The sequence below is a fragment of the Eubalaena glacialis genome, chromosome 13 (genome assembly GCF_028564815.1).
Source record: "Eubalaena glacialis isolate mEubGla1 chromosome 13, mEubGla1.1.hap2.+ XY, whole genome shotgun sequence".
Classification (NCBI taxonomy): Eukaryota; Metazoa; Chordata; class Mammalia; order Artiodactyla; family Balaenidae; genus Eubalaena; species Eubalaena glacialis.
The window spans coordinates 88,934,176-88,950,156 of NC_083728.1; the positions used below are offsets into that span (position 1 = coordinate 88,934,176).

At 39.7% G+C, this 15,981-nt stretch overlaps 1 protein-coding gene across 1 annotated transcript in view; it reads left to right on the plus strand.

The window, feature by feature from the left end:
• Positions 1-2,656: 2,656 nt before the first annotated feature.
• Positions 2,657-15,981, plus strand: part of KPNA7 (karyopherin subunit alpha 7) — a 33,406-nt gene continuing 20,081 nt past the window's right edge. The window contains exons 1-2 of the mRNA XM_061209457.1: positions 2,657-2,722; positions 4,572-4,697. Of these exons, the coding sequence (XP_061065440.1) occupies positions 2,657-2,722; positions 4,572-4,697 (192 nt within the window). The remainder of the gene's footprint in view (positions 2,723-4,571; positions 4,698-15,981) is intronic.

The window sequence follows — 15,981 nt, forward strand, 5'->3', positions numbered from 1 at the left end:
GTGTTGCAATGAACTCTGGGGTGCATGTAGCTTTTTGAATTACAGTTTTGTCCAGATATATGCGCAGGAGAGGGATTGCTGGTTCATATGGTAGTTCTATTTTTAGTTCTTTAAGGAACCTCCATACTGTTCTCCATAGTGGCTGTATCAATTTACATTCCCACCAACAGCATAGGAGGGTTCCCTTTTCTCCACACCCTCTCTAGCATTTATTGTTTGTAGACTTTTGATCATGGCCATTCTGACTGGTGTGGGGTGATACCTCATAATGTTGCTTCATTTAATCCTAAGTGTCCAATATTCCTGGTATGTAATAAACACATTTTGGCCATTGCTGTCTGAAATAGGCCCATAATACTATCCTGCTCCTAATTTATATTGCCATATGTCTTACCTCTTGGAGATGTAGCATATAGCTCCTTATTTAAACCCAAATCTCGGGTTGCAACTGATCATCCTTTTGACCTTGGCTATTACAGCAACTGGAAAACTCTTTTGTGATGGTGTTTTCAAGGGTGTCATGATGAATAGCAATGATTTACCTGTGGGTCACTGGGTCATAAAAAGCAACTCTTTCTTTCCTGATGGGGCAGGATTGGAGATGACTTTAAAGTAGATGAAGGGATGGGACATGGTTACTCTCTGGCCTGAGCCTCCAGGGCTGAGATTGTCCTGCAGCATCATTCTCTCCTCTTCCTGATGTGCTGGCTTCTGGTGTATTGCTGGAGGTCAATCTACCTCCAGCTTGAACTTTTAACTGAATTAATCTAAAGCCTGAGATTGTCTCAAGCCAACTTATACATGGTGCTTCTCCTGGTAAATACACAGCAATGGAAGGGCTATGGATGTCACCGGGGCTCCTTGACTCTCTGGGGGTTGGGGTGGTGGAGGTGACCAGTGTGACTTTGTTAACGGAATGTTTACAGCTTCGCAAATTTTCCTGTGACCCATTGTGTGACCCATTGTGTCACTCTCCACCTCTCCAGATTGAGATGTGCTGGGGGGAGGAAGCAACTGGTCAATTCTGGGAAGTAATTTGCATTTCCCACTCTCAGATTTGTACACATTGTCAGCTATTCTTGCTCAAGCTCCTAAAGAGACAAATGCCTTAGAACAAGCAAAGTCATGGCAGTGAAGCCTCAGCTCTGAGACTCAGCTGACTTGCTCTCCTATCTGTCTGGGGCTGGTGGTGCTTCTTTTTATGGATTTGTCCCTGGCATGGTAGCCGCTGTTAACCGGTAGTGCCTCTGAGGCTGTGCTTCTGTTGTTCTGTCTCAAATTTCCTCCTTTCCCTGGTCCCTTGCTGGCTCTTTGTTTTCTTGGACCCTAATACACAGGTCACCAAGACTCAATTCTTGTTCTGTTCTCAGATAGAGTTCCTCTTCTCTCTCCCTGGCTCTCTCCTCACTGACAGAATTCTCCAAGTTGTCTACACAGTCCCATCCAAATTGATATGTCTAAATTTGTCTTTCCAACCAAAATTATTCCCAGCTGTTCTGCTCTCAAGAAGAGAGTCTGTTGGTCATCTTTATCCAGTTTTCTCTTTTGTATAATGTAGTCTGGCCCATCCTGTATACTTAGAAACAGACGAATATTCATTGCATACTTGTAAGAAAGGTTATTCCCTGCTGCCCTGTAGGAAGTCCAAACTTGCCCTGATCTGAATAACCTCCTCTAATGGAGGGCCAACTCCTTTTGTGAGCTTATCGCTCACCACCCTCTTCTAACAAACATTTGAGTACCTACTTACTACATGCCATGCATTGTGAAGGGGCTGAGGAATCATAACTAAGACACGCAGGGTCCCATTGTCCTTGGGAGTATGGAGGGGAAGATGCACAAACAAGAAAATATTGAGTTGTGGTAAAAGCTATGGAGAAAATGAAACAGACAGATTGGGAAGATACTTAGCTTCTTAGATAGGAAAGAATTGTTGGGTAAAAGTGGGCTGAGGCCAGCTCACGTAGGGTGGGCATCATGGTGAACTTGAGTTTTCTTCTAAGATCAACCAGCCAGTAGAGGGTGGGAAAAAACTGGGGGAAATTACATGGTCAGTTTCTTTTTAAAAGATCACATGGCTTTGTGTAGAGAACAGATTGGGATAAGGCAATGGTAGAAGCAGGGAGTAGAGTTCGGAGGCAGTTGCCATAGTGTGGGTGAAAGATGATGGTGGGCTGGACCAGGGTGGAGGAAGTCCTCTAAAAAATTAGGAGTTGGACATGCTTGAGACAGTCCTGTACTAATGTGCTGGTGGATCGGATGTGGGAGAAGAGGACCATCTTCCTATCATAGCCTAGTTGGGCTCCTCAGCATCCTGTACATATGCTCTGTACAGAACTCCTTGGACCCAGCCACGTGGAAGGGTTCTGTGCTTTCCTTCCAGCCTACCCTAGCCATCAAAAGCCCAGTTCAAGCCAAACTGCCCCTAAAAGATATCCCTTACTCCTGTAGCCCAGGGCTGGTCCCCTCTGAGTTCCCATGATGCTCATTGCCTATTGAACTGGCATGTGATGCCTGTGGATGCTGCTCTCTGTTCCACGGTGGCTCCTTTAAGGGCTTACAGCCCGGATGGCTTTAACATAGTAACCACATACTGGGCACTGAAAATCTCTTTGGAACTGTCCTACCTACAGGTGCTTTACTTCTTCTAGTCAATATGCCGACTTTAGAAGCTCCGGAAGAGAGGCTGAGAAAATTTAAGTATCGTGGCAAAGATGCATCTGTGAGTATGAAGCAATACCTTACACTATCAAGGATGGGTGCAGTAAAAAGCACATGGTTGAAATGCATTAAAAATAGTGGAGAGTGGGCTAGATGGGGTAAACAAGCAAGTATAGCAGAATGTTCATTGTGGATAAGTGTATGGATGGTCATTGAATAATCCTTTTAACTTTTCTGTATATCTGAAAATTTCATAGTAAAATATTGAAGGTGGGGAGGATCAAACCTCATGGACTTAGTCGGACAACTGTAGACTCAAATCAAGGTCTCCATGTGATCTTGAAACTATTGAACTTCAGAGCCTCAGTTTCTTCATCTGTAAAACAGGGCTGATACCTACCTCTTAGGACCGGGGTAGCATCATCAAGTGCCTGGCATATAGATGCTTACCTGCAGCTCTGCATGTCAAGGGGGCTTACCAAGGAGCTAAGATGTTGGGAATACAGGTACCAACCAGCATGCCTGGAAGAGAAATAGGACTCAGAAGTGAAAAGTCCAGACTGCTCTCTCTACTGGGATGAGCACAAGGGCTGGGCCAGGGAGGCTGTGCTGTGTGTGAATCTCTCATTCAGCTTCTCTGGTCTCCAAGTTTTCTGTCTAGCTCTGTGTCCTATATCTATGTATCTTGACTGACATACCAAGTTGGCTACGCCTTGGGAATCTGAAAGGCAGCTGAGGATAAGGAGAACACAAGGGCATAGCCGCCCAGTTGAACATCATCCAAAGCCAAATCCCTCTTACTTACACCCTTTCCAACAAGCTTGGCTGTCTGGCTTCCAAGACCACCGCAGATTAAAGGAAACCAATTAGAACAAAGAAATCAAACCCTCTATGGGGACAGCAGCAGAAAGGGCCAGGAGATGAGAAGGTAGAAGCCAAAGGTACCAAATTCTCTATGGGGAAGGGCCGCTTAGTGATGGGAGCAACACGACAACTGGCTCCATAGGCCCCCAGTGTGTCCCCGCCTTTCCAGATAACACCACAATGACCCTATTTTCTTTTCTTTTTTTTTTTGGCTGCGCCACACGGCTTGCGGGATCATAGTTCCCCGACCAGGGATTGAACCCCGGTCCCCAGTAGTGAAAGCGCCAAGTCCTAACCACTGGACCACCAGGGAATTCCCATTGACCCTAGTTTCAAGCAAGGCTCAAATAGCTTCTTTAAGGAACCAGAAGTATCTAATACACACTGACTTCCTTATAATTAATATTTTGAAGTCTTCAACCCCGAACTCATCTATCCATAAAGATTAGATCATTTCCCCAGGATTCTCAATACTTTAATGTCTGAGTTTTGCCTGATAAAAGAAGAAAAGGGGGGTTTGTTTGTTTGTAGAATTTCCATCTTCCTCAGTCTGGTGTCCAAGTAAAACTCTTGGGATTGGATCAAGGTTTGCATGACCTATAGGCTGATTCCCAGCAGTGGAAATGGTCAAGGACATCTGGGGCCGGGGTACTCCCTTCAGTCCCCTGCCCCAGCTGGGTGCCCACAGCTAGAAGGCACAGGCCTGCTTCTCTGGAAGCAATCAGCACCCATGAAGATGTGCTCAGATTCAGGGCAATGGGATGCTTTGCTCAGATGTCTCTACGCCTGAGAATCCTGGCTGGCCAATGGGTGTGCATGGTCTTCCTTCACTTTGGGAGGAAGATTGACGATCTCTCTAGAGGTAGTGGAGGAGGAGAAGGAGGAAGCTAACTGAGCTGACTGTTGACTAGCTGTGTGATCTGAACTCTTCCAGCCTGTTGCATCTGTAAAAGTGAAATTGGATGCTTTGAAGTGTGCTCTAAAGGCTAAACAGGGTGACAACCTGACTTCCCAGCTCTAAGGGCTCCCATTCTTTTCCTCATTAGATGAGGCGGCAGCAGAGGATAGCAGTCAGCCTGGAGCTCCGGAAAGCCAAGAAGGATGAGCAGTCCTTGAAGAGGAGGAACATCACGGATGTCTCCCCTGACCCTTCTGAGCAACAGACCAAAGGGGTACGTCGGGAACATGGCATTTAGAGCAGTTGGGTATAAAATACGTCCTTAGTAAGTTTCTCTGCCTTGAAAATGTTTGATTCAGAACTTGCAAGCTCTAATGGAGGCCCTTTAAGAAAAGGGGTAGAGAGATGGTGATTAGAACTAAACTGGTGTTTTCAGAAAGCTAAGTGTCATTAGCTTTGTGGCCGTGAGTCTGGGATCTATGTTCTAACAGGGGGTGGAGAAGATGCTGTGTCTCATTGAAAATTCACTTGCTGCCATTCAGCCGGAAACAGGAAATGAGGGGTCATGGAGGTTCTCCCTCACTGGAGGCATATAGTCACTCGACATGTCACGTCTTACCTAGGACTTGAATGCTGTCATCTAGCTTCCATTCTCCATCCGCCCCAACCTCACTCAAGGCAAATCCTGGGGTACTTCCAGGCCAATATTGTTGTGCTGAATCTTTTGCAGAATGCCCTGACTTAGGAGGGTTAGAACTCTGATGGTGTTGTGTCTTCATGTCTTTTATGATCTGTTATGTTAACTATCCATGTGCATCCTTGCATCCTGCTAGGATGAAGGCTCTTAGAGGGCAGAGATTGGTTCAATCTGGGCAAGTGGATCCCATGATGTTCTACTGTCCACCAAATGGGATGGCTGTGATCATTCTTTGAATTGCCGTAGGACTCTGAACCCTACTCTACCCAGCTTCATTCGTCTAGAGGATTCCTTAGGATTCCTGCCACCCAAGGAAGACGAAACTATGAAACAAAACTATGAAAGAGTTTTCTTTTTTATCCTATATTAGCATGTTCCTTTTAAAATTCTAATTCACATACCACAGAATTCACCCTTTTAAAGACTATAATCAGTGGTTTCTAGTATGTTCACAAGGTGGTGAGACCATCACCGCTTACTAATTTCAGAATATACTCATCACCTCAGTAGAAACCCCACACCCACGAAGCAGTCACTCCTCACTCCTCCTTCCCCCAGCCTCTGGTGACCACGAATCTACTTTGTCTCTGTGGATTTACCTATTCTGGATATTTCATATAAATGGAATCATATAATATGTAGCTTTTTTTTTTTTTAAACATCTTTATTGAAGTATAATTGCTTTACAATGGTGTGTTAGTTTCTGCTTTATAACAAAGTGAATCAGTTATACATATACATATGTTCCCATATCTCTTCCCTCTTGCATCTCCTTCCCTCCCACCCTCCCTATCCCACCCCTCTAGGTGGTCACAAAGCACCGAGCTGATCTCCCTGTGCTATGCGGCTGCTTCCCACTAGCTATCTATTTTACATTTGGTAGTGTATATATGTCCATGACACTCTCTCACCCTGTCACATCTAATACGTAGCTTTTTGTGCCTGGCTTCTTTCCGTCAGCAAAATGTTTGCAAGGTTCATTGACGTTGTAGCATGTGTCAGTACTTTCCTTTTTGTGGGTGAATAATATTTCATTGTGTACCACATTTTGTTTATTCATTCATTAGTTGATGGACATTTGGATTGTTTCCATTTTTGGGGTGTTATAAGTAATGCCACTATGAACTTTTTTTTTTTTTCTCAAAAAAATTTATTTTTATTTTTTAGTTTTTTTTATTTTCGGTTGCATCGGGTCTTAGTTGTGGCATGCAGGACCTTCCTTGAGGCATGCAGAATCTTTCGTTGTGACACGCGGGCTCTTTGTTGTGGTACACAGGCTTCTCTCTAGTTGTGGCATGTGGGTTTTCTCTCTCTAGTAGTGGCGTGCAGGCTCCAGGGCGCGTGGGCTCTGTAGTTTGCAGCACGCAGGCTCTCTCGTTGAGGTACGCCAGCTTAGTAGTTGTGGCGCATGGGCTTAGGTGCCCCGTGGCATGTTGGATCTTAGTTCCCTGACCAGGGATCGAAGCCTCATCCCCTGCATTGGAAGGTGGATTCTTTACCACTGGACCACCAAGTCCCCGCTATGAACGTTTTATGTACAGGTTTTGGTCTGGACATATTTTCAGTTCTGTCAGGTATACGTAGCAGTAGAATTGCTGGGTCGTATGATAATTCTAAGTTTAACTCTTTGAGGCAGTGCTTGTGGTGAGCTGAATAATGTCCCCCCACCCCCAATATCTCCCTATCCTAATCCCCAGAACTTGTGAATGTTACCTTATATGACAAAAGGGATTTTGTAGATGTGGTTAGATTAAGGATCTTTCTTTTTTTTTTTGGCTGTGTTGTTGTGGGGCGCAGGCTTCTCATGGCAGTGGCTTCTCTTGTTGTGGAGCATGGGCTCTAGGCACGCGGGCTTCACTAGTTGTGGCACACGGGCTCAGTAGTTGTGGCGCACGGGCTTAGTTGCTCCGCAGCATGTGGGATCTTCCCAGACTAGGGCTCGAACCCGTGTCCCCTGCATTGGCAGGCGTATTCTTAACCACTGCGCCACCAGGGAAGTCCCCAGATTAAGGATCTTGAGATGTGGAAATTATCCTGGATTATCTGGATGGGCCCAATGTAATCACATCTGTCCTTATAATAATAAGAAGGATGAAGGACAAGGCAGAGCAAAAGAAGAGATGAATGTGTAGTGCCTTGAAGATGGGACGGGTCAAAGGCCAAGCAACACAGGAAGCCTCACTAGAGGCTGAAAAAGGCAAGGAAATAGACTCTTCTCTCAGAGCCTCCAGGAGGAAACAGCTCTGCCAACATCTTGACTTTAGTCCAGTGAAACTGATCATGAACTTCTGACCCCTAGAACCGTAGGCTGTAACTTTGTTTTAAGCCACTAAATTTCTGGTAATTTTTTACAGTAGCAATAGGAAACAGATATGCTGCCAAACTTGTTTCCAAAGCAGCTGCATCACTGTACATTCTTACATCCTTACCAACACTTGTTATTCTCCATTTTTGGATTAGAGCCATTTTATGGGTGTGAAAGGTTGTATTGTAATTTTGATGTTTTCCTAATGACTAATGATGATGAGCAGTTTTTCATGTGCTTACTGGCTATTTGTATATCTCCTTTCGAGAAATGTCTATTCAAACCCTTTGACAATTTTTAAAATCAAGTAATTTGTCTTTTTATTGAGTTGAAAGAGCTCTTTATATATTCTGAACATAAGACCCTTACCAGTTATGTGATTTGCAAATCTTTTCTCCCATTCTGTGGGCTGTCCTTTTACTTTCTTGATAGACTCTTTGAAACACAAATGTTTTAAATTTTGAAACAGTCCAATTTATCTATATTTTGTCTTTGGTTTGCTTGTGCTTTAGGTATCATATCTAAAAATCCATTGCCTAATCCAAAGTCACCAAGATTTATGCCTATGTTTCCTTCTAAGAGTTTTATAGTTTTAGCTCTTATGTTTAGGTCTTTCATCTATTTTGAGTTAATCTTTGTAAGTGGTATGACAACTTCATTGTTTTACATATAGATGTCCTATTGTCCCAGCACCATAAAGGCTATTCTTTCTCCATTGAATGGTCTTAACACTCTTGTCAAACATCAGTTGACCATAAATGTGAGAGTTTATTTGTGGACTATGAATTTTCTACCATTGATCTATATGTTTATCCTTATGCCAGCACAACAGACTTGATTACTGTAGCTTTGTAGTAGGTTTTGAAATTGGAAAGTGTGGGTCCTCCAATTTTGTTCTTTTCCCCCCCCAAGATTATTTTGGCTCTTTGGGATCCCTTGCATTTCTATATGAATTTTAGAATTGGCTTGTCAATTTTTTCACTAAAGGAAGCTCAGATTTTGATGGAGATTGCATTGATCAGTTTGTGGAGTATTGCTATCTTAACAATGTTAAGTCTTCCAGTTTATGAACATAGGATATTTTTCAATGTACTTAAGTCTTCTCTAATTTTTAAAAATAGTTTTCAGTGTATAAGCATTGTGCTTCTTTTGTTCAATTTACTAAGTGTTTTATTCTTTTTGATGCTACTGTAAATAAACTTATTTTCTTAATTTCAATTTTGTATTGTTCATTGCTAGTGTACAGAAATACAACTGATCTTTGTATGTTATCCTGAAACCTAGCTGAACCTTGTCTATTAGCTCTAAATTTTGGTGTGTGGATTCCTTAAGATTTTCTGTATTCAAGATCATGTCATCTACACACAGAGAGAGTTTTATTACTTTCTTTCCAATCTAGATGCCTTTAATTTCTTTTTCTTGCTTAATTAACCTGTCTTGAACTTCAATACTATGTTGAATAAAAGTGGCAAGAGTGGATATCCTATGCTGTTCCTGATCTTAGGGGGGAAGTTTTCATTCATTTACCATTGAGTATGACGCTAGCTGTGAGTTTTTTGTAGATGCCTTTGTTAGATTGAGGAAGTTCCCTTTTATTCCTAGTTTGTGTTGAATGCTTTTCTTTTTTTTTAATCATGAAAGGGTGCTGGATCTTGTCAAATGCTTTTCCTGCAGTTGTGGAGATGATTGTGTTTTTTTCCCCATTGATATGGTGTGCTACATTGATTTTCATAGGTTGAACCACCCTTGCATTCCTGGGTTAAATCCCAATTGATTATGATGTATAATCCTGTTCATGTGTTGATGCATTTTGTTTTCTAGAATTTGTTGAGGATTTTAAGATATATTCATGAGGGATACTGGTCTGTACTTCTTCTTGTAATATCTTTGTCCAGTTTGATATTGGGGTAATACTGGACTCATAGAATGAGCTAGAAAGTTCCCTCTTCTATTTTTTGGCAGCATTTGTGAGGGATTGCTGTTATTTCTTCTTTAAATGTTTGTGAAGATTCACCAGTGGAGCCTTTTGTATCTGGGCTTCTCTTTGTGGAATTTTAAAAAAATTAATAATTCAATCTCTTGTTATAGTTCTATTCAGATTTTTTATTTTTTAGCCACTTTTGGTTTGTGTTTCTAGGAATTTGTCCCTTTCATCTAGATTATTTAATTTGTTTGTATACTTTTTTCATAGCGTCTCTAATCTTGTTTATTTCTGTTAATTCAGTAGTAATGTTCCCAATTTTATTCCTGGTTTTAGTAACTTGAGTCTCATCTATTTTTCTCTTGGTCAGTCTAGCTAAAGATCTGTCACTTATGTTGCTCTTTTGAGCCAACTTTTGGTTTCATTGATTATTTTTTTCCTCTCTATTTTTTCCATTCTGTTTCATTTATTTCCACTCTAGTATTTAATATTTCCTTTCTTCTGATTTTTTTTGGGTTTAATTTTCTTTCATTTCTAATATTTTAAAGTAGGAAGTTAGGTCATGGATTTGAGAGCTTTCTACTTTTTCAATACTTGCATTTATGGCTACATATTTCCCTCTGTGCTCTGCTTTAGTTACATCTCATTGGTTTTGGTATATTGTATGTATTTTTCCCATTCATCTCAAAGTATTTTCTAAGTTCCCTGGAATTTTCTTCTTTTTATCCATTGGTTATTTACTTTGGAGTAATACCATTTTAATTTCAATAGTATATAAAACAATACTCCTATATAACTTTATTTCTTCTCTGCTTTTGCTCTCATTATCATCCAAGTTACCTCTTTACACATCATGTGCCCATTAATATAGGTTTATAATTATTGCTTTATGCAGTTGTCTTTTAAGTCAGAAGAAAGACTTACAATAAAAACTACATTTATACTGTCTTATTTTTTTATTTTTTATTTTTATTTTATTTTATTTTTTTTGGCTCTAAGCTGTGTGTTAGGTCAGGTCTGTTCTATGCATTTCCTCATTTTTCTTTTTTTTTTTTTGGATTTTTGAATTTTATTTAATTTATTTTTTTATACAGCAGGCTCTTATTAGTCATCAATTTTATCCACATCAGTGTATACATGTCAATCCCAATTGCCCAATTCATCACACCCCCACCCCCTACCCCCTGCTGCTTTCCCCTCTTGGTGTCCATACATTTGTCCTCTACATCTGTGTCTCAATTTCTGCCCTGCAAACTGGTTCATCTGTACCATTTTTCTAGGTTCCACATATATGCGTTAGTATACGATATTTGTTTTTCTCTTTCTGACTTACTTCACGCGCTATGACACTCTCTAGATCCATCCACGTCTCAACAAATGACCCAATTTCGTTCCTTTTTATGGCTGAGTAATATTTCATTGTATATATGTACCACATCTTCTTTATCCATTCGTCTGTCGATGGGCATTTACGTTGCTTCCATGACCTGGCTATTGTAAATAGTGCTGCAATGAACATTGGGGTGCATGTGTCTTTTTGAATTATGGTTTTCTCTGGGTATATGGCCAGTAGTGGGATTGCTGGGTCATATGGTAATTCTATTTTTAGTTTGTTTGTTTGTTTGTTTTTTTTAAACATCTTTATTGGAGTATAATTGCTTTACAATGGTGTGTTAGTTTCTGCTTTATAACAAAGCGAATCAGTTATACATATACATATGTTCGCATATCTCTTCCCTCTTGCATCTCCCTCCCTCCCACCCTCCCTATCCCACCCCTCTAGGTGGTCACAAAGCACCGAGCTGATCTCCCTGTGCTATGCGGCTGCTTCCCACTAGCTATCTATTTTACATTTGGTAGTGTATATATGTCCATGACACTCTCTCACCTGTCACGTCTCACCCCTCCCCCTCCCCATATCCTCAAGTCCATTCTCTAGTAGGTCTGTGTCTTTATTCCCGTCTTGCCACTAGGTTATTCATGACCTTTTTTTTTTTTTCCTTAGATTCCATATATATGTTAGCATACTGTATTTGTTTTTCTCTTTCTGACTTACTTCACTCTGTATGACAGACTCTAACTCCATCCACCTCACTACAAATACCTCCATTTCATTTCTTTTTATGGCTGAGTAATATTCCATTGTATATATGTGCCACATCTTCTTTATCCATTCATCCAATGATGGACACTTAGGTTGCTTCCATGTCCTGGCTATTGTAAATAGAGCTGCAATGAACATTTTGGTACATGACTCTTTTTGAATTATGGTTTTCTCAGGGTATATGCCCAGTAGTGGGATTGCTGGGTCGTATGGTAGTTCTATTTTTAGTTTTTTAAGGAATCTCCATACTGTTCTCCATAGTGGCTGTATCAATTTACATTCCCACCAACAGTGCAAGAGGGTTCCCTTTTCTCCACACCCTCTCCAGCATTTATTGTTTCTAGATTTTTTGATGATGGCCATTCTGACTGGTGTGAGGTGATACCTCATTGTAGTTTTGATTTGCATTTCTCTAATGATTAGTGATGTTGAGCATTCTTTCATGTGTTTGTTGGCAATCTGTATATCTTCTTTGGAGAAATGTCTATTAGGTCTTCTGCCCATTTTTGGATTGGGTTGTTTGTTTTTTTGATATTGAGCTGCATGAGCTGCTGGTAAATTTTGGAGATTAATCCTTTGTCAGTTGCTTCACTTGCAAATATTTTCTCCCATTCTGAGGATTGTCTTTTCGTCTTGTTTATGGCTTCCTTTGCTGTGCAAAAGCTTTGAAGTTTCATTAGGTCCCATTTGTTTATTTTTGTTTTTATTTCCATTTCTCTAGGAGGTGGGTCAAAAAGGATCTTGCTGTGATTTATGTCATAGAGTGTTCTGCCTATGTTTTCCTCTAATAGTTTTATAGTGTCTGGCCTTACATTTAGGTCTTTAATCCATTTTGAGTTTATTTTTGTGTATGGTGTTAGGGAGTGTTCTAATTTCATTCTTTTACATGTAGCTGTCCAGTTTTTCCAGCACCACTTATTGAAGAGACTGTCTTTTCTCTATTGTGTATCGTTTCCTCCTTTGTCATAGATTAGTTGACCATAGGTGCGTGGGTTTATCTCTGGGCTTTCTATCTTGTTCCATTGATCTATGTTTCTGTTTTTGTGCCAGTACCATATTGTCTTGATTACTGTAGCTTTGTAGCATAGTCTGAAGTCAGGGAGTCTTGATTCCTCCATCTCCGCTTTTTTCCCTCAAGACTGCTTTGGCTATTCAGGGTCTTTTGTGTCTCCATACAAATTTAAAGATTTTTTGTTCTAGTTCCGTAAAAAATGCCATTGGTAATTTGATAGGGATTGCATTGAATCTGTAGATTGCTTTGGGTAGTATAGTCATTTTCACAATATTGATTCTTCCAATCCAAGAACATGGTATATCTCTCCATCTGTTGGTATCATCTTTAATTTCTTTCATCAGTGTCTTATAGTTTTCTGCATACTGGTCTTTTGTCTCCCTAGGTAGGTTTATTCCTGGGTATTTTATTCTTTTTGTTGCAATGGTAAGTGGGAGTGTTTCCTTAATTTCTCTTTCAGATTTTTCATCATTAGTGTATAGGAATGCAAGAGATTTCTGTGCATTAATTTTGTATCCTGCAACTTTACCAAATTCATTGATTAGCTCTAGTAGTTTTCTGGTGGCATCTTTAGGATTCTCTATGTATAGTATCATGTCACCTGCAAACAGTGACAGTTTTACTTCTTCTTTTCCAATTTGTATTCCTTTAATTTCTTTTTCTTCTCTGATTGCCATGGCTAGGACTTCCAAAACTATGTTGAATAATAGTGGTGAGAGTGGATATACTTGTCTTATTCCTGATCTTAGAGGAATGCTTTCAGTTTTTCACCATTGAGAATGATGTTTGCTGTGGGTTTCTCATATATGGCCCTTATTATGTTGAGGTTGGTTCCCTCTATGTCAACTTTCTGGAGAGCTTTTATCATAAATGGGTGTTGAATTTTGTCAAAAGCTTTTTCTGCATCTATTGAGATGATCATATGGTTTTTATTCTTCAATTTGTTAATATGGTGTATCACATTGATTGATTTGCATATATTGAAGAATCCTTGCATCCCTGGATAAATCCCACTTGATCATGGTGTATGATCCTTTTAATGTGTTGTTGTATTCTGTTTGCTAATATTCTGTTGAGGATTTTTGCATCTATATTCATCAGTGATATTGGTCTGTAATTTTCTTTTTTTGTAATATCTTTGTCTGGTTTTGGTATCAGGGTGATGGTGGCCTCATAGAATGAGTTTGGGAGTGTTCCTTCCTCCGTAATTTTTTGGAAGAGTTTGAGAAGGATGGGTGTTAGCTTTTCTCTAAATGTTTGATAGAATTCACCTGTGAAGCCATCTGGTCCTGGACTTTTGTTTGTTGGAAGATTTTTAATCACAGTTTCAATTTCAGTGCTTGTGATTGGTCTGTTCATATGTTCTATTTCTTCCTGGTTCTGTCTTGGAAGGTTATACCTTTCTAAGAATTTGTCCATTTTTCCAGGTTGTCCATTTTATTGGCATAGAGTTGCTTATAGTAGTCTCTTAGGATGCTTTGTATTTCTGCGGTGTCTGTTGTAACTTCTCCGTTTTCATTTCTAATTTTATTGATTTGAGTCCTCTCCCTCTTTTTCTTGATGAGTCTGGCTAATGGTTTATCAATTTTGTTTATCTTCTCAAAGAACCAGCTTTTAGTTTTATTGATCTTTGCTATTGTTTTCTTTGTTTCTATTTCATTTATTTCTGTTCTGATCTTTATGATTTCTTTCCTTCTGCTAACTTTGGGTTTTGTTTGTTCTTCTTTCTCTGGTTCCTTCATGTGTAAGGTTAGATTGTTTATTTGAGATTTTTCTTGTTTCTTGAGGTAGACTTGTATAGCTATAAACTTCCCTCTTAGAGCTGCTTTTGCTGCATCGCATAGGTTTTGGATCATCGTGTTTTCATTGTCATTTGTCTCTAGGTATTTTTTGATTTCCTCTTTGATTTCTTCAGTGATCTCTTGGTTATTTAGTAACGTATTGTTTAGCCTCCATGTGTTTGTGTTTTTTACGTTTTTTTCCTTGTAATTCATTTCTAATCTCATAGCATTGTGGTCAGAAAAGATGCTTGATATGATTTCAATTTTCTTAAATTTACTGAGGCTTGTGACCCAAGATGTGATCTATCCTGGAGAATGTTCCATGTGCACTTGAGAAGAAAGTGTAATCTGCTTTTTTTGGATGGAATGTCCTATAAATATCAATTAAATCTATCTGGTCTATTGTGTCATTTAAAGCTTGTGTTTCCTTATTAATTTTCTGTTTGGATGATCTGTCCATTGGTGTAAGTGAGGTGTTAAAGTCCCCCACTATTATTGTGTTACTGTCGATTTCCTTTTTTATAGCTGTTAGCAGTTGCCTTATGTATTGAGGTGCTCCTATGTTGTGTGCATATCTATTTATAATTGTTATATCTTCTTCTTGGATTGATCCCTTGATCATTATGTAATGTCCTTCCTTGTCTCTTGTAACATTCTTTATTTTAAAGTCTATTTTATCTGATATGAGTATAGCTACTCTAGCTTTCTTTTGATTTCCATTTGCATGGAATATCTTTTTCCATCCCCTCACTTTCAGTCTGAATGTGTCCCTAGGTCTGAAGTGGGTCTCTTATAGACAGCATATATATGGGTCTTGTTTTTGTATCCATTCAGCGAACTTGTGTCTTTTGGTTGGAGCATTTAATCCATTCAAGTTTAAGGTAATTATCGATATGTATGTTCTTATTACCATTTTCTTAATTGTTTTGGGTTTGTTTTTGTAGGTCCTTTTCTTCTCTTGTGTTTCCCACTTAGAGAAGTTCCTTTAGCATTTGTTGTAGAGCTGGTTTGGTGGTGCTGAATTCTCTTAGCTTTTGCTTGTCTGTAAAGCTTTTGATTTCTCCATCGAATCTGAATGAGATCCTTGCCGGGTAGAGTAATCTTGGTTGTAGGTTCTTCCCTTTCATCACTTTAAGTATATCATGCCACTCCCTTCTGGCTTGTAGAGTTTCTGCTGAGAAATCAGCTGTTAACCTTATGGGAGTTCCCTTATATGTTATTTGTCGTTTTTCCCTTGCTGCTTTCAATAATTTTTCTTTGTCTTTAATTTTTGCCAATTTGATTACTATGTGTCTCGGCGTGTTTCTCCTTGGGTTTATCCTGTGTGGGACTCTCTGCGCTTCCTGGACTTGGGTGGCTATTTCCTTTCCCATGTTAGGGAAGTTTTCGACTATAATCTCTTCAAATATTTTCTTGGGTCCTTTCTCTCTCTCTTCTCCTTCTGGGACCCCTATAATGGGAATGTTGTTGCATTTAATGTTGTCCCAGAGGTCTCTTAGGCTGTCTTCATTTCTTTTCATTCTTTTTTCTTTATTCTGTTCCACAGCAGTGAATTCCACCATTCTGTCTTCCAGGTCACTTATCCGTTCTTCTGCCTCAGTTATTCTGCTATTGATTCCTTCTAGGGTAGTTTTCATTTCAGTTATTGTATTGTTCATCTCTGTTTGTTTGTTCTTTAATTCTTCTAGGTCTTTGTTAAACATTTCTTGTGTCTTCTCGATCTTTGTCTCCATTCTTT